The 20343-nt window shown below is 43.2% G+C and overlaps 1 protein-coding gene across 3 annotated transcripts; it reads right to left on the bottom strand.

Annotated features, from left to right (window-relative positions):
* Nucleotides 1–218: 218 nt before the first annotated feature.
* Nucleotides 219–19364, bottom strand: LOC123042998 (pentatricopeptide repeat-containing protein MRL1, chloroplastic). Of its 3 annotated transcripts, XM_044465334.1 has the most exons (20): nucleotides 18967–19362; nucleotides 15724–16036; nucleotides 15355–15606; nucleotides 15042–15264; nucleotides 14846–14909; nucleotides 14628–14772; nucleotides 14431–14546; nucleotides 7874–8002; nucleotides 7360–7551; nucleotides 7099–7263; nucleotides 6862–7002; nucleotides 6562–6661; nucleotides 5970–6078; nucleotides 5804–5895; nucleotides 5544–5634; nucleotides 4161–4392; nucleotides 3989–4081; nucleotides 1595–1643; nucleotides 926–1019; nucleotides 219–700 (listed from the first exon to the last, which is right to left on the bottom strand). In XM_044465334.1, exons 1-20 carry the CDS (start codon nucleotides 19282–19284, stop codon nucleotides 472–474), a joined length of 3147 nt encoding a protein of 1048 aa, XP_044321269.1. In that variant the 5' UTR covers nucleotides 19285–19362; the 3' UTR covers nucleotides 219–471. The 3 variants fall into 3 exon arrangements, with proteins under 3 accessions (XP_044321269.1, XP_044321262.1, XP_044321278.1); XM_044465327.1 differs by having other exon boundaries at nucleotides 15355–16036; XM_044465343.1 differs by lacking the exon at nucleotides 1595–1643 and having other exon boundaries at nucleotides 15355–16036; nucleotides 18967–19364.
* Nucleotides 19365–20343: the final 979 nt, after the last annotated feature.

The raw sequence follows: 20343 nt of genomic DNA, 5'->3' as shown, positions 1-20343 counted from the left end.
CTCGTCTGCTGGTTCTGTTATTGCTGATATCGAGTTTGCAGCAAGGGATTTCTCTTCAGCGGCCTCCAAGCACGTTCGCCGACACCTTAATTTTCTGGCTCATGTACAAGTCTTGGATAAACTGAGTTAGTCTTTGTATTTTTCATTCAGTTTTGCTAAACCACGTCTAGATGTGCCATAAGTATTACACATCTAAGTCCTATGTCATTGATCTTACATTGAGATCAGTGTGGATATTTTTTTTTCTTTTCCGCTTTATGCTTGATTCACTCACTTAGATATACAATAACTAAAGCACATCTAGATGTGCACTAAACACACCCTTTTTCATTATGCGCTCCGGACTGTATCCGGAAGACTACGTGTAGTAATTTTGTTGCTTAATTAATAAAGTGTCAACGTTCTAAAAAAAAGAGTAATTGCCTTCTTGGCATACACAAAAATCGGGACACAGAAAAGGTAAGACCTGCACTATAGAGAAAGGCTTCTGATATCACGCTGCTGATCAGCAATCCCTTTCGCTAACCGCGAGGGCAGTGGAAGCAACTCAACTGGAGCTCCTGTGGAGGGTGCGCTTGTAAATTTTGGGTTAAACCACCTTCTTAATGTGAGGCCGTTGATCCTCATCCTCCCGTGGGACTCCTCGCCTTGATATTTAATTCCTAATCTTCTCAGCAGGGAGCCAACTGCTTGCCCGACTCTGTATGTCACAATCCAAATTAGTCTCTTCAGACTTATTGGACAAGTGCAAGGCACAAAAGAGAAATTCTATTTGACTCAGCAGATTATGATATTTGTAGATGTTGGCACAGTAGCTTTTCAAGCAAATGAAATAATCAGAGCTGAGACTAACTTAATAATTATTAAACGAAAATTTCTGATATAGTATAGGACAAGTATTCAAGAAATGAAATGTGATTTTCACCTTCCAGCAAGTTTAAGTGTTTTCTCCCTTTCATCAAGATCAACTTGTTTCTTTTCGGTGGGTAATAGAATTGTAACATTTGGTAACCTTGCACCTGCATGTCATAACGTGTAATTAGAACTAAGGGAGCAAGATGTGAATTACACTATAATTTTTTGAAGTCTTCTTCTATTTGCACATGGAAATCACACTACTATTTGGTAGTTGCTTGGAGGGTTCCTCCTAGAACTAGAAACTGGTGATTAATACTACCTCCGTCCCAAATTAGTTATCGCTGAAATGGATGTATCTAGACGTATTTCAGTGCTAGATACATCCGTTTGAGCGACAAGTAATTCCGGACGGGGGGAATACAAAGTTTATCAATAAGTTGCAAGTTCCTTATAATTCCCTAGATAGATTTGATTCAGCACAAGTCATCTAAGCCGCAGCAACTCGGAACCAGACAAAAAGATTGGGATAAATTGGACTATGTCAGAATAAATATCTTAGTTTACCAATAATGTTGTGTAAAACAGTTTCAGATTCTACATGTCTGCTTTGGCCGATTTAACAACAAATATTAGAAATATAATGTGTATTTATTATTCTACAGACGGTTCTACAACAAATTTATTGTAGACAAAGTAATAAACTATTTTAGGCATCAAGGAATACTTTCGGATTCACCTGCAGCTAGTCGATGCTTCAAAGACTTAAATGTCGATAGAAGAGAAACCTGACAAATGTGAAATATAAGTATGTACTATATAGTAAGTATTGTATAGGTAAAATATTTTGGGCACTTAGGTGCCTGGGCACCCAGAGCGCCAGACGTTGGATCAATCCATGATCCATCCAATTCATATTGGGTTGTTGGTTTCTATAACCCGTTAGCAAGCCTCTCCAGGCAACAATTGGCAACCTTCCAAATTATTGTTGCATGTGCATGCTTCAATAATGTCTAGGTGGCTCAATGACATGACACCAGCTGAGACCGCTCCCAGCTTCTTCGAGATGCTGCGGCACAAAAGCATCTCACTTCCCTGGGTGCTTCAGGGTATCCACTCAGGAGCATTTGCACGGCTCAGCAGGTTCACGAGTTTATCCATCTTTGGATGTTGACTCGGGAAGTCGGGACATACCCCTTTCACCTGAGGGTAAGGACATGGTCACGTGGCGGTGGACAGAGGATGACACATACTCCCTCCGTTCCGAATTACTTGTCTTGGATTTGTCTAGATACGAATGTATCTAGACTCATTTTAGTGCTAGATACCTCCGTATCTAGACAAATCTAAGACAAGTAATTTGGAACGGAGGGAGTACACGGCTAGCTCCGCATACGCCATCCAGTTTCAGGGCTCCTTTTCTCCGGTCCCAATATGTTTGGATGCCATCTTGAAGGCTGTCGGAGAATAAATGCAGGTTCTTTCTGTGGCTTCTCGCCAGGAGGCGAATTCTCTTCATGGGCAGGCTGTCGGAGAGGGGTTGGCTTAGTCAAGAAAACCACTGTGCCAAGAGCCTCCCCTCCCTCCCCCCTCTCTTTCTCACCATATACTCTCCCTCTCTAAAAGAATGCGCAGAGCTCCTACCATATACTACCTCCATCTGGAATTAGATGACGCTCAAACGGATGTATCTAGACGTGCTAGATACATCCGTTTGACTGTCAACTAATTCCGGACGGAAGAAGTATAAAAAAAGGTTGTATTACATATCACAATAATCCACCGCTTGTCAATTGCGCCTTCGACAAGCGATATGCGGCCGGAAGAACATATTGCTTCGTTTCCATCGTCTACTTGCTGAGACGTAATATAATATGTAGAATGTATGAATATGAACTATGCATGATGCATTGGCTGACATCATGGCCATCTTTTTCCTGGCTATCTATAAGAATATTAACATATACTCCCTCTGTCCCAAAATTCTTGTCTTAGATTTGTCTAAATACAGATAGTCTGATACAGCAATTAAAAGTGCTGATATAGTTATATATACTCCTTACTAGCTTCAATTAGAAGTACATGTACTCCCTACTTAATATCACAATTCAAAGTATATATACTTCATAAGCGTACTGCTATACACCGTAGTACCTTTTATAAGAATAGTACTACCTCTGTCCAGAGTTAGTTGTCGCTAAAATGGATGTATCTAGATGTATTTCAGTGCTAGATACATCCGTTTGAGTGACAAGTAATTTCCGGACAGAGGGAGTAGTATATATACTCCATATTGGTGAGCTACATGGAAACATCCATAGATCGATGATTGCTAACCCCCCTATGATGCATGTATGACATCACATATGCAGCACATACGTACTCCCTCCGTCCGAAAAAGCTTGTCCCTCAAATGAATGTATCTAGCATCAAGTTAGTGCTAGATACATACATTTGAGGGACAAGCTTGGGGCAAACTTTTTCGGACGGAGGGAGTATATATTTATATTTGTCATATAAACATACTCCATGCATATGACGTTATCCATAATGTTTGCAAAAATCTCCATCCCAGAAATATCTGTATATTCTACATACTCTAGTGCCTAGAAAAAAGGATTATACTATGCTTCCGAATCAACTATGTACGTACGACGCACTTAATATTTATGGTTGTTTCTACCACAAGCACTAAGTAGTAAGTATGTACACATAATCCCAGTGCTAAAATTATACACGCACACCACAGCTCAATATTTCAAAGGTTAGGTGTTGAATCGAACAGGTGTAACACTGGCCTAATAATATATAAAGGCACTCTGGGGTAGCCAAAGTAAACTAGACAAAACTAGTAAGCTAGACACAAGATCATGAAGGGGATGATCCGAGTGTCCATGGTAGGGGGACTGGACCGGCCGTGGTGGGATGGTCGAGATGCGTCTAATGGTTGTAGATTTAGCACATGGAAAGGAGCACTCATAGTCATGTCCTGGGGATGTAAAAATTAATTGTTGAACCTCGTTATCAAACATCGCTTCTCCGTCTACTTTCCGCAATGGCCTAATCGCATAAATTCAAACAAGAGTGCTAAAGTAGTTTTCATGAAAGTAACATGCAATAAGAAAAAAGAAACCTCGGCTGTGTAGATGTTTGACTTTCTTGCATCAATGACAATTTGACTATATTTTGTGGAAGTGCTTGCAACTGCTCCTAACAAGCCACCTTCCTGTGACAATAAATGCTGCTTTAATACCTAAAGAATACTGAAATGGAATCATGGTTTCATAGAAAGATAGCATCTCTACCTCCAATACTGAAAAAGCACGAATATCATATTCACCGAATCCTTCCAACAGTGAATTTGTATTGGGGTGATGTGGCATATCACAACTTATTCCCATATTATCAATGAAAGTGGTTTTCAATGAACTGTCATGAGGAAACCTCAAACAACCCAGCACTTGAGATAAAACATCGCTTGAGGGTAGCAGACCAGCGGTGATTGCCTGACGGAAAACCATAATTGCTGAGGATGTCCTACAAAGGAATCAACAAATATAAGCTTCTGACAAAGAAAACTACAGAACTGATTATATATATGGTACCAGTAATAATTGAAGTTTATATCTATTGATTCCATATTAGAACCCAATTGTACTCCATAGCATGATGCCTCTTTCCTGATTGGATATGGATTCAAGCCGTAGATTGTCCTCTATGTTCCCTCCATACCATAGCACGCATAGGCCTAACCAGTAGTAGAACAGCAGTCCAGTGACTGAGACTCGGCGGCAACCCATATTTCTCCGTGTTCCTCTCCAGTATCTTGTCAGTGGAGCAGAACTCCATGCTCGCAAACAGTTGCCCACATGCGGGGAAATATCTAGGGTGATAGTACGAGGGGACAATATGGCTTGGATGCGAGCTGGAGGTTAGCTATGGGATAGAGCAGACAATGAGCAGTTTGCTGAGATCGGGGACCTAAAAGAATTCGATCGGGAGCACGAGTTGCAGGTGCAGAAAAAATACCTAGGGCGGTAATACCATGTTAGGAAATAAGCAACTTGTATTTCCAGGTGGCCTGATATATACACATGTACAGGTGTGGAATATATGCAGAAAACCCCGTATACAGCTGGATATTACACGGCAAATATATACAACTCTAACAAATATGAACGAGGCTTTGATAAAGATTAGGGTAAACAGTGTGCCCTTAGGACCCCACACCGCTTATTTATAATGTCAACCACCAAGATTACAAGTTTAGAACTGTACCAACTCAGACTCCTTCTAAACAACAAACCAGACACTTAATGGGCTCGGGTAATACTAATACCAGTAACCAATAATAACTTCTCAACACTTTACCTCATGGGTAAAGGTAGGAGATCAATATACTCAAACTAAAGCATGACTAACAAAATAATCTAAGATGTACCTTGCAATTCAGTTCACATTTAAAAAAAAACGCAGTCTTTCCTAGTAGTGGATTCCTATGGTAAAGCTTGCATCTATAAGATCTGAATGTATTGCTAAGTTGCAATTTTACGTGTATCTGTAAACATGAGCTATAGAATACTACTTAATAACAATGAATTGACTAAAGTTACAACATAAACTACATATTAACAAGAATCTTGGCATGCAAATTTATTTGAATTTATAGAGTCCAGCAATGCGTGTACCATTTATTGTCAATCTGTGGCTTCCCTTGGTTGAATCTGACAATGATGTTGCCAAGTGAAAGATCATAGGAAAACATTTGTAGACATAAACCTGAAGAAAAAGGTATTCCATTATGAACGATTGCCACCAAAAGGAAAAACAGTACACAGATGAAAAATAACTGCTAGCAGCAGTAGACACAAGAAAGGTAAAAACAGGTCAGTTCAGCACAAAATGAAAATTCCAGTTCTTCCATACAGTACCAACCAACAAAACTTACCAGTAAGACAACCGACAATGGTGGGATTGAGGCCAGTACCATCTACTTTTAGTTGCTCAAATAAATCAAGAGCTAGTTGTGCTTCACCATTTCTGCAGGTCAACTGTTAGTATCTCAAGAATATCATGAGAATAGTCTGAAACGACCAGTGCTTGCTATACTTTACCTTTCGCAAGCCACACATAAGACCGAATAGGTTATCTCATTTGGACGGACACGTAGTTCCTTCATCTCATTAAGGACCTCAGCAGCTTTTAAAACTTGATCGCCGTCACCTGCAATTTCATCATGTAGTTAATTAAAGCCTGAAATCATTGTTCTTTCCAAGTTCAAAGATAGGAGTAACAAAATAAGAAGTTGGAGGAAATGAAATACATGCGTGTTCAAGGAAAGAATTGCATGAAGAACCTATATTTGAAGTATAATACATTAGGTCCCTTAATTCGAAAATTAACTTGGCAGGTTTGCAAACTCATTGTGGAGTGCCACTAGCATGCCTAAATTTTCAAATTGAATCATTTAAGAAATTCTGATTCAGCTAAACTTGTGAATTGATCTTGTCACAGTTGACATATAACACTTAAATAAGATAGTGTATGTGACAGTTGACATATTTGGGACCATACCAAGTTCACATTCAAGTTTAGTGGTAACAAGCTGCTACAAGTGTAGGGTCATCTGGTGCAACTCTCTCTTTAAGAAAATAATAGGTAGTAAGTGAACAAATATTTTGCATTTCCTTCTAAGAGTACACATACAGAGGGAAGTAATTAAAGCATTCATCATCGGGACTGTTGGAATTAATTTGATAGCCTTGATCTCCTCAAATAGCTGCAGCGCCTTTTTCCAGTCCTTGGCCTGATACAATGGCGATCAGATCAGGATGAGCAAAAGAAAAACTCTGATAATAGAAATGGTTTCAGATCAAAAGTACATGGATGCAAGCTGAATACAGAGCTAAGTATGTAATGTGCAACTTCTAGGACTACTATAGACACAAAAGTCAAAATTCAATCCTTTAGGTAATTTTCCATCAAACAATCTGCCAAAGAACTTACATTGCAGCAAGCGCCCATACAGGAACTGTATGCCATGATTCCAACATGAAATCCCTTTGCTCTTACATCTTTGATTATTTCAAAAGCAGCATCAGCCCTCCTAGCGTGGCCGGCCACATCAACTAGAGCACTCAGAAACATCTGTAGTACATGGCATTAAGCAAAGAGAAAAGTCAAATAGGCTGTAGGGGGGGAGCACATTACATATCCCTTAATGTTTCCACTAAACATTAACACCTCATCAGGTTGAACTCCGATCTTGTTCATATCTTCATAGATCTTCAATGCAAACCCTAAATCGCCAGTCAAGCTACAGCTTCTCAGTGCAATTGTGTAAACTTCTGGAGTACCTTTTATACTGTACTCCTGAAGCATTTTGTAAACCTCACGAGCTCGATCAGCCTACACAACAGAATGGTTTCCAGAACTTGATTTTCAATATAGGAAGCATATTTTCTGCTTTGCATTTCTGAAAAGAAATTAGTCTGTAAAAAACACCTGGCCAGCCTGAATACATGTCTTCATGAGTGCTCCAACTGTGACATGATCAGGAAGAATTGGCTTGCATCCTTTCGATTCTGAGGATTCTGCTGTCATTTCTGATAAAACATCAAAAGCTCGAGCAACAGCTCCAGATTCACCACATGCACTGATCAAAGCGTTGAAGACAACTCGATCTGGCTTCACCTTCTACTGCAAGTACGACCGAGTAAGTTCATCAAGCATGAAGATGCTTGCAGAGGCTTATTAATTGAACAATTTCTTCACATCTACAGCACAACGACTCAAAAAAAAAACATCTACAGCACAAGTGAAATGAAGCACATCTAGCATAAAAATTCCTGAGTGAGCCTAGCTCACTTGGCTAGGAGAGTGAACCCAGCAACCCAGGTTCAAGTCCTCACAGATGGGAGTTCGGGCTCTTATTATTTCAAAAAAAAACAACTGTATGGGCCTCCCTTACCACTTCCCTTTATGAAAACATAAAAAATCATGAGATAGAACAATTCACCTTTGAACTCATGATCCCGTAAGCACCAAATGCTTTTGCTACTTGCCCAGCTTTAGCACAGCCATCAATTAGTGCACCGTATGTGTTAACATTTGGCTCTATTCCAGCACTAACCATCTCATGGAAGACCTAAAATATAAGTGCAGAATAATGGATAACATGAGGTACAGTATCAAGATATAAATGGAACCCCCACATATGAATTTGTTTTTTGTTATGAGCGAAAACTGTAGGGGAGGCCCCGACAGTAAAATTTCATGAAAATAGAGAATATTTACTAGGATGTATACACGGCAAGAAAATAACGGCTCCCACCTCCCAGTGCTACATGCTACATTGAACAAGAGAGGCCAGAAGAAAAGCTTAAACCCGAGTGTAGAAGTGCATGCTCTAGCCAATGCAACCAAAAGACCGATCTGATGGAAGAGACTAGGCAGCACATTATACGTCAACACTCCCCCTCACGTGTGGCTCCCTCGGGCCTAAACATGGACCGAAAGTGGGCTGCAATTTAATTGCGTCAGCCGGGTCTTGAACTCAAGACCTCTTGGCTCTGATACCATGTTAGAAGGGAGAGAGGGATTTGATGGAATAGTTCATTGTATTGCTTGAGCCTCGTGGGCATATATATATATATATATATATAGGAGTACAAAGTCATCTTGGAGTACAAGGCAAGGTAGAATAAATCATACGCTATCCTACGTTTCCTAAATAACAATGACACTCAACACCGAGGGTTGTTGGGTGGGCCCCTCTCCTCTCACCCCTCCAGACCCAGCCCCCGCACCATCGCCGGCGCCTTCCTGCCCGGCCCCTGCCATGGCCAAGCGCCCCCCCCCCCCCCCCCTCACACACACACACACACAGCTCATCAGCTCCGACGTCCATCATTGGTGCAACAACCCACCCCCCTCATGACTCAGACAAGCCACCACCAGCAACCTCCAACACCGCAACAACAGATAGTTGAAGGAGGAGCGGACGAGGAGATGCTGGCAAACTCCAAGAAGAAGGCATCTGAAGCCCCTGGAACTTCCAGCCCGAAGCAACACCAGAACATGCAAACTCTATGGATAGTCCGGAACCTCCCCGGAACTTCGGGCCTGCCATGGAACTTCCGGCCTCGATGACCCCAAGGCGTGCCAACTCTCTGGATAGCCCGGAACTTCCGGCCTACCTATGCGCAGTGAGTAGGACCACGGCCCATGTACCCCTTCCGCCAACCTAGACTATAAATACTCGTCTTGTACGTCCGTTTTAGGGTTAGCAAAGCATAGATGAAGAACTAGAGAGAACTTTGCTCATATCTACCCCTCTCCTTTGGAGATCAAGGCCTCCCTTGGAGAAGAATCCCTAGTGGATCATCAAGACCTCCTCTTGTGGAGAAGAATCTCCATCGTAGGATTGTCAAACCCTCATCTCGTCTTGGATTTGAGATGAACCATACTCTTGTTCCAAATTCCCTTTGTTGGTTTGTACTCTTGTAGATCTTGTGTGATTGTTGATCTAGTGGATGTGTGATTTGGACTTGTCTTTGAGTGTTTCCTCGTGTGATTTGTGTGCTCCTATTGAATCCCCCTCCAAGTTGTGAAAGATTAGGCCATCTAGGGTCCCTACCCTACATCATACCCCCTATGTATCTCCTTCTCTGCATCCAAAATACGACTGGACTCTGCCCCCATCGCTGCTCTTCTTCAAGCTTCATGCAACGGTAAAGCTCATGACTTCTATGTTGCCCGGCTAAATGAGCTAGCCTTCCATTTCCACGCCGTCCTGGCCGAGTTTCTCCTCCAATAGGAAGAAATACACCACCGAAACTTCTACTCCTTCCAGCCAATCCCCACCACCGCCGAGCCGAGCCAACCACTCAACAGCCACACTCCTCCCAAACGCTATCTCAGCTATTGCAGATCCCTCATGATCTAGGAGGAGGATTTATCCAACACAACACTTGACTTGCTACACGACCAGTGTTGGCACTGCCCCGTTCATCCTGTCGGCGGCCCCATTTGTCCGACATTTGGGGTCGGTTGATGGTGTTCCACCGCCTCTTGGATTGACAGCTGTGACCGCCGCCTCCTCCCGCGTGAGTGGTTCAGGTCGTCAAGGTCCTGACGGCAACGTACATCCTCGCTACATTCCGCAGCACCACCATGATAGGGACCACCGTGAGAATGGGTTTCACACTGGCGGTAGAGTTCACAACGGTCATGACTAGGCCTCCGGCAACGGGGACATGCTGTGGGACCTCACCCGGTCTTCGAGCCGACCGGATGGCAATTTTGGTGGGCACAGTCAACGCCCATCTCCGTCGCTGCCTCTCACGTCACACTCCCCTCTACCCGGGACCCCGCCTCTAACGCCCATGTTCAGGCACATGAAGCTGATGCGGCCAACCGTCTAGTTGTCACTGACACTAGCTTTCAGCAGGCAGTTGTGACTAGGCGCAGCGAGTTGCACACAAACCTCGACGTGGCTATCGTGCCTCTCCTAGAGGAATCCTCCACCATGCGAGAATGGATGTGTCAGGTGGCTGCTTTCATGGAGCGCACACCAGCTTTAGTCGTCGGGCTCGGCCTCTTCACACCAGTCACACATGGCGAGCTCACCGATGTCCGCAAAACTTGCACCCTCTCTGGTCTCGGCTGATGCTGACTCTTAGTGGGCCCCCAGCTTCCGCCTCTGTTGTTGGGCCGGACCTGCGCTTGGGCCTGCTGCCGCACCACCAGCCTCTCTTGGAGCCCATGGGCCATTTGGAGATGCTCAGATAGCCCATCTGGAATGAAGCCCCGGGTAGGTGAAAGGAAAGTAGGAAATTTTAGGGCATATCGACGGATCCCTACTCCAACACTTTTAGGCCTCCAATGCAGACCTCTACTTTGGGTCAGATGCGTCTGGACGTCCGCTCCAAGGCCGTCTCCAAATCGAGGGGCAGAGTAGGGACTCTGACAGCCTGGACCCACCCATTTTGACCGCGGACAACCGCATCGCCACCCAATGGGATTTCCCTCCAGCCGCCTCGCCTTCCCAAAGATGTTCCCCACCAGCCCCTTCCCCTCTACTTTGATCCGATGCTGATCACCTCCCCTAGCCACCTAATGCACTTTGGATCAAAATCAGCAATGGCGTGGAGCAACCATCGCGATGTCTATATCATCAGGTGTCCGTCATGCCGCCGCCAAGAGCAAGCCACCGCTACCAAGGGAGAGAAGGCCACTGCAGCCCAAGCCAAGCAGGAGGAGGCGCTCGCCGCTCCACACCAAGCAGAGGTGCACTCCGCCAATCACGGCGCCCATGCAAAGGAGGAGGTGCTCGTTGCCCGTCACTTTGCCAGAGCCAAGTACGAGAAGTGCAAGGCCTGTGATGCTCACGATCGAGCGGAGCAGCAGTAGGCAATCACTAGGAAGAACCAACACGACACATGTTTTATGCTAGAGAGGAAGCCGTCGCCCCATCCGCACCAGCCGTACCAGCAGCCGCATTCGAGGATGTCCTCTTCGATGTGTCCAAGGTAGGTATCCTCCAGGGCTCCGGCCATGGTGATCATTGATTGGTTCTAGTCTATCTATTTGTCTGCCAAATGTAATGTTGAACATCTAATTTATATTGAAGATGTTGCACTCTGGGGCAATTTTGAGTGCTAGCGTGGATGGTCGGCGCCCGCCTAGCTGTCTACCCTTATTGTTCTACAAAAATAAACTGTCTACCCTTACATCCCAAAAAGCCTGCCTTGCGCATGCGCTGAGGTGGACCGCTCCCCTTTCGGGACGCGCACGAGGGCACCAATTTCTATCTCTCTCAACCCCTCTTTTCCTAGAGTGGGGCACACACATTGTGGCTTTTTTCTTAACGTTTTCTCCTTGTGCATTGAAAGTTCTTTCCAAATTTGAAATTGGATGAGTTTTATTAAGTAGGTAAGCCCCCCAAATTCAAAAGTTAATGATTTCTGAATTTTGGAAGTTCAAAAATTCTGAAAATTCATTTTTTTCAGAAGTTCAAATTTGAAATTTCTGAAAGTTTAAAATCCCGAAAGTTGAGTCCAGATTTTTCTGAACGGAAAATCTAAGGGCAGCATCAAGTTCAATTTTACTTATGCATCCTTGTCTTCCCATGTTGCGGCATCCCATTGGCATTTTTTCCTAATAGAGAGCAAAGGCATGCATGCATTAATCTCCCACCTAACACTTACATCATTGCATTAATTGCTAAGTTCCAATTTTCAAGATCATTTATCTCACAAACTGTTAATCTGGTTAGCCTTCTTCACCAGTGAGTTCGTCTCGACGAGGCCATCAAAACAAGATCCCATGTTGTTAAGCTTCATGCACTAGCCAACGCAACCAAAAGTCTGAACTGATGGGAAGGGCTAGTGCAATCCACATATACTGTAACACCCCCTCTCACGTGTGACAGGGAAGGCAAGTCAACACATGCAACCGGAAGAGAGCGACAGCGCGCGAAACTCATGTATGACTTAAGAGGCCTCTTCATGGACACAAAGGGGGGCTACCAGCAATTTTTAATAAATTGTGAAAGCCAGGACTTGAACTCAAGACCTTAGCTCTGATACCATGTTAAGCTTCATGCACTAGCCAACGCAACCAAAAGTCTGAACTGATGGAAAGGGCTAGTGCAATCCACATATACTGTAACAGTTGTCATGTTTCGGTGGAAAAAATTAGTCGGCACTAGTTCTCAGGGTATGTCAACATAGTTGGCATGTTAGCAGTGAACAGTTGTCACGATAATTATGTACATTTACCAGGCAATAGTTGTGTGTGTTTTTATACAATGCAACATTTACGCATAGCAAGAGAGTTAGTTTTCAGGTGTTACCAACAAAAGAGGGCGGCATCAACCCACACAAGTACCATGAAGCAATATCTATACAGGTGTGTATTGAAGTTTTACTAACCTGGCAAGTACTCGCAACTAAGTGGCAATAACCTGGCAAGTACCTAAGTGACAAGAATCTGGCAAGTACTAACGAAAAAAAGTTGTCAAAACATGCTGACATGGGAGGATCATCAATCGGCTTAATGGTTTAAGAGATAACTTTTCTGAAAGGTTAAACATGCATTTTCTGGAAGTTACCAGAACAAGAAAGTTGCAATATACAGAAAGTGCCAAATGTAGAAAGTTGCTAAAACGGGAAAAATTTGTGTCTGAAACCGACCACACTTCTTCTGGTGGGCGGTTGACCGACAACCCCCTTTACAGAAAATCAGGCCAGCTAAATTGGCCAATTTATCCTCCGGAATTGATGTGAAGGATGTAGGACTTGTGAAAATTAACCCGAAGCCAACAGATCGACCAAAGCTTTCCAGAAGGCATTTGAGACATAGAAGTTGAACAGAACATGTTTGCATCACAAAACAATAGGGAAGTCCTCACCGAAATGCAGAAGATCGAGGTACAAAGCCTTGCTGGTAATTGCTTGCAGAAGATCAGCAGCACACGAAGACAAGGGGAGAAAGAGGTCCCCCCTTACCTAAAGCCATGCTGGCAAAATTTCTTGCTGGCAACACCATTAAGAAGCACAGCAAAAGTGCAAGAGCTGAGGAGAGAGTTGATCCATCCAATCCTCAAAGCCATAGTTGTTAAGCATGGAGATGATCGTGTAGTGTTCCACCGTGTCAAAAGATTTTTCAAAGTCGAGCTTAAAAACGACAATGTTGTTGACGTGTACATGTGGATTGCCTAGCCTTTCCATCAGTTCGGACTGTTGTGTTGGCTAGTGCATGAAGCTTAACATGGTATCAGAGCTAAGGTCTTGAGTTCAAGTCCTGGCTTTCGCAATTTATCTAAAAATTGCTGCTGCCCCCCTTTGTGTCCACGTATAGGCCTCTTGAGCCATACCTCTTGAATCTATCCACGTGTTGACTTCCCGCGTCACACGTGAGAGGGGGTGTTAATGTGTATATGTGGATTGCCTAGCCCTTTCTATCAGTTCAGACTTTTGGTTGCGTTGGCTAGTGCATGAAGCTTAACAAATGTATGTCTTAGACTGATGACACTTGTGAAGGAATTCGAAGCTCCGCGCGAGGCAGTCTTTGATCATGCAACATTTAATGAAACCAGAGAGAGAATGACTTTCTAAAGGCAATTGGAACAAATTTTAGTGATAAGCTTAATACAAGAATTCAGGAGGGAGATAGGGAGATAAACACCGCGACCCTCAGAGTTGGAATTTTTTGGAACAAGGGTGATGAAGGAATCATCAATACTTTGCAGGTTGACCGACCCATCAAAGAAGTCTTGGACTAGTTTATTAAAGTCATTTTTTATAATATCCCAATATTTTTTGGTGAAGAGACCGTTACAACCATCAACTGGATTGCTAGCAAACCGCACAATAAGTTTCCTCAAACGAGAAAGACAGAGAGAGCCTCAAGATCATCAATCTGCTGAACAATGGTGCTAAGATCAAAATAATAGTAATCCCCATGAGGTTGGAAAAGGTAGAGCAAATGATGGCCGCCTTCCCCTCATGGTCACAAACAGGAGCTGGCACTGTTAATAAGGGTGAGAATTTGATTGTCTTATGTGCTTACCTCAAACATCGCATCAACTTTTCCACACTTTGCACAAGTTGATATCAATGTGGTGTAAAGTTTACAATCGGGTTTTAGCCCAGCCTCCTTTAGGAGCACCATAACTTGGAGGGCCCCTGTAAAGGTAAAACCATTTGGTCATACTCAATTCTCATCTTCTACTCGAGCACATCTGACAAGAAAAGCTGATGAGTTACCTTCAAAATCTTTTGAATTAGCACAAACCGATAAAAGCATATTGAAGGTGCTCATTTTCGGATTTTCAATCAATCGGCAGAAGCGAACAGCTTCCATAACAGCCCTTTGTTTTTTACATGCACTCAAAAAGCTGGCATGGTGGATCTAAGAAACAGATGTAAATGAGAAATTTGAAGAGTACATTACAAAAGCTAAACCGTAACAGGTAATTAATCACCTTCTTCGTATCAAGCAATCCCTTCTGCTCCATGCTTTCCAACAAATCCACACAGTCCTTCAACCTGACAATACCAAATTGATGTGTCAACTGAAAAACTGATATGTGGAAAGATTACATTTGAATGGATATAACATACAGTAACTTAAGGCCTGCTCTGGGACAATATGTTAAAATCATCTACCAAATATTATACCTTCCATCTGTTAAAGAACTCTTGTATCGCCTCATGTAATCTGATGTATCCACTGTGCCGTTTATTCCAGCTGTTGTCGCTGGAATGAATTTATCTAGATTCTCTTTGTTCAGTATATCAGAAATACTCCAGCCAATAGTTTTTGCATCATCATGGTCTTTCACTGCTTTCTGTTGTTTGCTGGCAGGACCCTCCCTTAAGCATGCAAATAGAGCTAATTTCCCTGAATATAGAGTATGCTCATAAGGAAAGGGAAGAAATCACGGATATCAGCAGAAGTGCCAAGAAGAGTGCTTAAATTCCAAAGTTAAACCTGGTGTCAGATGAGAGCCCCCTACATATGAATCAGCAAACTCAATTGCTTTTCTTGGTCTGAACAAATTTCCAATACTGGCTTGCGGAACAAAATTGAGAGGGCATTCCACTGTTCTTTTGAAGGATGAAAGAGATGTCAAATCAATATTTTCATCATCATTACTCTGATGGCATCGAAGTAAATGAGCATTGTTGCTGTTTGTTTGGCTGTCACCAAGACCATTGCCATTTTGAGCATCTTTCTGTAGTTCTGAAAGGGATAAAAATTGGTATGAGAGCCCACCTTGCCAGCCAATTCTGTTAGAGACATACTTGCTTTTATGTTGTCCTGGTGGACCGGAATAAGACGTTGCAAGAACATCCATAACTTTTTTTGTAGAATTTCTTTTTTCTGCTGAAGTTGAGCAACCAACTTCTTCTTGCCGAGATACATCAACTAATGTGTGTAACATTGCCCCTGGATTAGTTACAGAAACCGCCTGTGTTGTCTTATTTACAGGATATATGCACGAAATACTAGCCCGGCACTCCAATTCATTAATAATCATTCCTTCAGAAATAGATAGCTCTGAAAAGCTATTTTCATGAGTTGCACAACATGCATCATTACTATCATGTACGGATTGGGTTGTTGTTCCGAGGGCCTTGTTTACATTGCTTTTGACCTGTGTATGTAAAACCTGACAAATATTGAAGATGACTGCAAGTTAGAAAACAACTACCAGACACAGTGAATCACATTTCATTCGTCAAATTAAGACTAACAACAACAACAACAACAACAACAAGATCTCGAAACCTAGTTATGGTTCTGGCACGTGGATAGCTAACTTTTACGCACCACTGTCCATGGCTAGTTCTTTGGTGATATTCCAGTCCTTTAGATCACTCTTTATGGACTCCTCCCATGTCAAGTTTGGTCTACCCTGACCTCTCTTGACATTATCATCACGCTTTAGCCGTCCGCTATGCACTGGAGCTTCTGGAGGCCTATGCTGAATATGCCCAAACCATCTCAGACGATGTTGGAAGCTTCTCTTCAATCGGTGCTACCCCAACTCTATCCTGTATATCATCATTCCGGACCCAATCCTTTCTTGTGTGGCCACACATCCATCTCAACATGCGCATCTCCGCTACACCTAACTGTTGAACATGTCGCCTTTTAGTCGGCCAACACTCAGTGTCATACAACATGGCGGGTTGAATAGCCCAGAAGCTTGGCACCACTTCATCCACCCGGCTTTCATTTGATGGCTCACATCTTTATCGATATCACCATACTTCTGCAGCATTGACCCCAAATATCGAAAGGTATCCTCCTGAGGTACCACCTGCCCATCAAGGTTAACCTCCTCCTCGTGCCTAGTAGTACTGAAACCGCACCTCATGTACTCAGTTTTAGTTCTACTAAGCCTAAAACTTTTCCATTCCAAGGTTTGTCTCCATAGCTCTAACTTTCTATTAACCCCCCGTCCGACTATCATCGACTAGCACCACATCATCCGCAAAGAGCATACACCATGGGATATCTCCTTGTATATCCCTTGTGAGGCATCCATCACCAAAGCAAAAAAGATAAGGGCTCAAAGCTGACCTCATTCAATCAATGAACACAATTTCATTTTATTTGTGAGAAATAGCAAGCAATGCTAATTTTCAAGGATACATCTATGGTAGACGTATCAGTAACATAGAAGAGAAATGCCAAGATGGCTACATCGTCATTTTGCAAGCAACACGATGACCACACCACGGCCCAAAACTCCTCATGCTGATTACTCGCTATCCGACAACGCTGAATGATGGATAATGCAAGTGATTAGGCTTTCAGTAATTTTATAAGCCTATGCCGATTCGAGAAGCGTGATGAGGATAGTCTTGCCAATTGTAAATCTTACCAATGACTCTAATATCCCTAAGCTTAACTAACGGACTCTCGTTATGGAAGGGCTTAATGGGAGTAAAAGACACTTCTATACAACTGGGCTCGTTTAGTGTGGAGAATAGTGAATAATTGAGATTTGGGGAGGATAAACGTATCGGGGACATGCAGTTTTCAGATATGTACCCAAAGCTATTCCGCACAGTTGCCTCTGTCATTGGAGTGCCTAATCCGCTGATTGATTTCCGTCAGGCTCTCATTCGCCAAAATTTAATAAACTGAAATGAGATCGTACTGAGAGTTCTAGGGATGCAACTAACTCTGGAACAGGACCCTTTAGGTGGGATCTTCTTCAGACAGACAAGGGTGTTTTCTGTATACTTCATATATGCGGCACTAATGGATATGTGGTCAGGTTCCGATGAAAATGGAAATCAAAGTATTCATCTGGTTTCTTTGCAGACAAGTAGTCCTTATGAAGGACAAATTGGTTAAGCGCAAATGACAAGGGGGCACTCATTGTAGTTTTTATTACAAATAGAAAAGTATACAACATTTTTTACTTGATCGCAGTTTGGCACAAATTGCACGGCATGCTGTGTAGTGAGCCTTTAATATCACACCACATTGTAGTAGTATTTCTAATATATTTGGCTCTTGGTTACAGGGGGGTGACAAATCTCTAGGAACACTAATTGTGGCCGGGGGTTACAATGGTGTTTTGGTCTATTTGGCTATGCAGAATTGATTTTATTTTTGACAAAAAGAAAGTTCAATGTTGTATGCAGGTGCTACTCTCGTGTACCAGTTGGCTACAGTCATGGGCGTTGTTATAGAAGGTGCAACATAAGGAGCTGATGTGGCTTCACGTCAAGCAGCTCACATAGATTACCAGGGAGTTTATGTCCCGGTTCCGATGGCATGCGACTGATAGGCTCCTTAGTCATTAGAGTTGTCTTGATTTACATGTTTCTACCAACTGTAGTTGGGATGTTTCATTGTCTTGGTTTTACCGTTTCTGGCGAGGCCATTGTTTGGTAAATTTATAATAAACATGTAATAATTGGGCTGTATGCATATCGGATGTAGAGGTCGGGGTAATAAAGCTTCCATTATCTCCAAAAATATCCCTAAGTCTTCAATCAAGGGATAGCAACTGGTCTAATGCCTTAACCTCAGAATTACCAATATCTATAGAAAAAGGAATCAGCACTGGCAAATTTGGATCCAGCCTTTGGACTTAAGACATTACCGATAGCATTGACATCACCAACACTTGTCCCCAATAAACTTTCCTGTCTTCGAGGAGTAAACATCGGAAAACTAAAATTTCTCGAATTGCACTTAGATGGCCCAGAACTGGCATCTTTCTAATATGGATGTAATTGGTTTTAAAGTCAAGAAAATTCTATTTATTCTGTTAAAAAATACGACCACTTGTGTACTGTACAGAAAACACACTTATATTAGAAAAAATGGGTACAATCTTTTCTCTTTCTTGTATGATCGTGTCTTTGTACAAAAATTTACATGCACTTTGATGCTCTAGTCTCTGAATGCTTTGGAGAATTAGCAAATCCGTCTTATTTAATGTGCATGCGCGATAATCTAAGTTACGGTGCATATGCATATATACTAAAGAGGAGCCTGAGTTCAATTCAAATCATTCTTCAAAGAGCAGAACTAAGGTAAGAGGGATAAAACTAGTATCAAGAAGAAGCACACCTCCGGAGATTCCCTATGCATTGCGCCGCGCCACCTGAGCCAAACCAGCTGTAAGGCGGCGAGGAGAGCGGCCGCGGCGACCACCGAGCCGCCTAACACGTCCAGCGCAGTGGAGGACGAGCCGCTGAGAGAGCATGCCACCGGGCGGCGGGCACGGTACCCCAGCTCCAGCCTCCGTTGAGGCGGAGGCCGCAGCAGGAGCCCTCCCCCGCCGGCGCGGCCGTGCCGGCGGGCGGAAGGGTAAAGAGAGAGGAAGCAAGGGGGGGAAGTGAGTAGGGTGAGAGCTTGAGGCGTAGAGGCGGAGGCGGAGACCTCCATGGGGAACGGGGAAGGAGCAGAGGAGAATGGCGGGGTTTAGGATCGAGGATGATGATGAGATGATGAGTTTTATCCGGAGTTTGCGAGGCGCTCCGCGTCTGTGGTGCGGAGGAAGTCTTTCAAATTAGTCCAAGGCGACCCATTTTTCTTTTTAACAACGACATTCTTTGTTGAATTTGTTGGTTTATTAATAGCCTCCATGAGTGTGAAGGCCCCACTCAGATTAGCCACAATGAAGAGTAACATACACTAGTACATACACATATTCCTAGAATATGTTACTATCTTCATAGTGGATAGTAACATAGGTGTGGTGTCATGCAAAGCTCCATTTATTAGGTTATAGACTCATACTGCATTGGGACATGTGATGTTACAGTAACTAGCTAAGTTACTAGATTACCCCTCTCTTCATTAACTCATTGTCACACAGACAAATTTGCTGAGTTGGACTTGAAGTTATTGCTGAAGTTACTCCCATTGTGGCTAGTCTCAGTATCCGCCATTCATAAAATATATTTACTATCGTTATAAAGGCTACTCAAGGTAATTAGAGCTGACGATAAAAGCCTCAATTTCACCTCTTTGTAATTAATAGGAGAATAATAATGAACTCTTGACGAGGCTGCATCCACCATAGTGAACATTGGCTTTGTAATTAATAGGAGAATAATAAATAACTCTTGGCGAGGCCGCGTCCACCTTAGTGAGGACTGGCGTGTAAGTACAGTAATGACGTGTGTGGTACGAAGTGTTGGAAATATTAGCACTTTTCCGATTAGACTAATCCACGAGTAAACAGTAAGCATGGCATAAAAGGTATACATCTCATAGCGATACCTAAATATACTAGCACATACAGAACATAGAAGCGAACCATCTATGAGCAGCACATATACGGCTAGCATAAGTACGAGTAAACGAGGGATGGACAGATCATACCCTTCGGTTGACCAGGCCAACGCGGTGGCAGCGGCGGCAGCCTCGGCGTCGTCCATGGCCTTCTTCTTGGTGGCGGCGTCATCGACATGGTGTCGATGCAGGAGAAATAGTGGAAGC

Source organism: Triticum aestivum, chromosome 1A, assembly GCF_018294505.1.
Source record: "Triticum aestivum cultivar Chinese Spring chromosome 1A, IWGSC CS RefSeq v2.1, whole genome shotgun sequence".
NCBI lineage: Eukaryota > Viridiplantae > Streptophyta > Magnoliopsida > Poales > Poaceae > Triticum > Triticum aestivum.
Note: the sequence above shows the minus strand (reverse complement) of the source record. Positions and strands in the feature narration are given on the sequence as shown.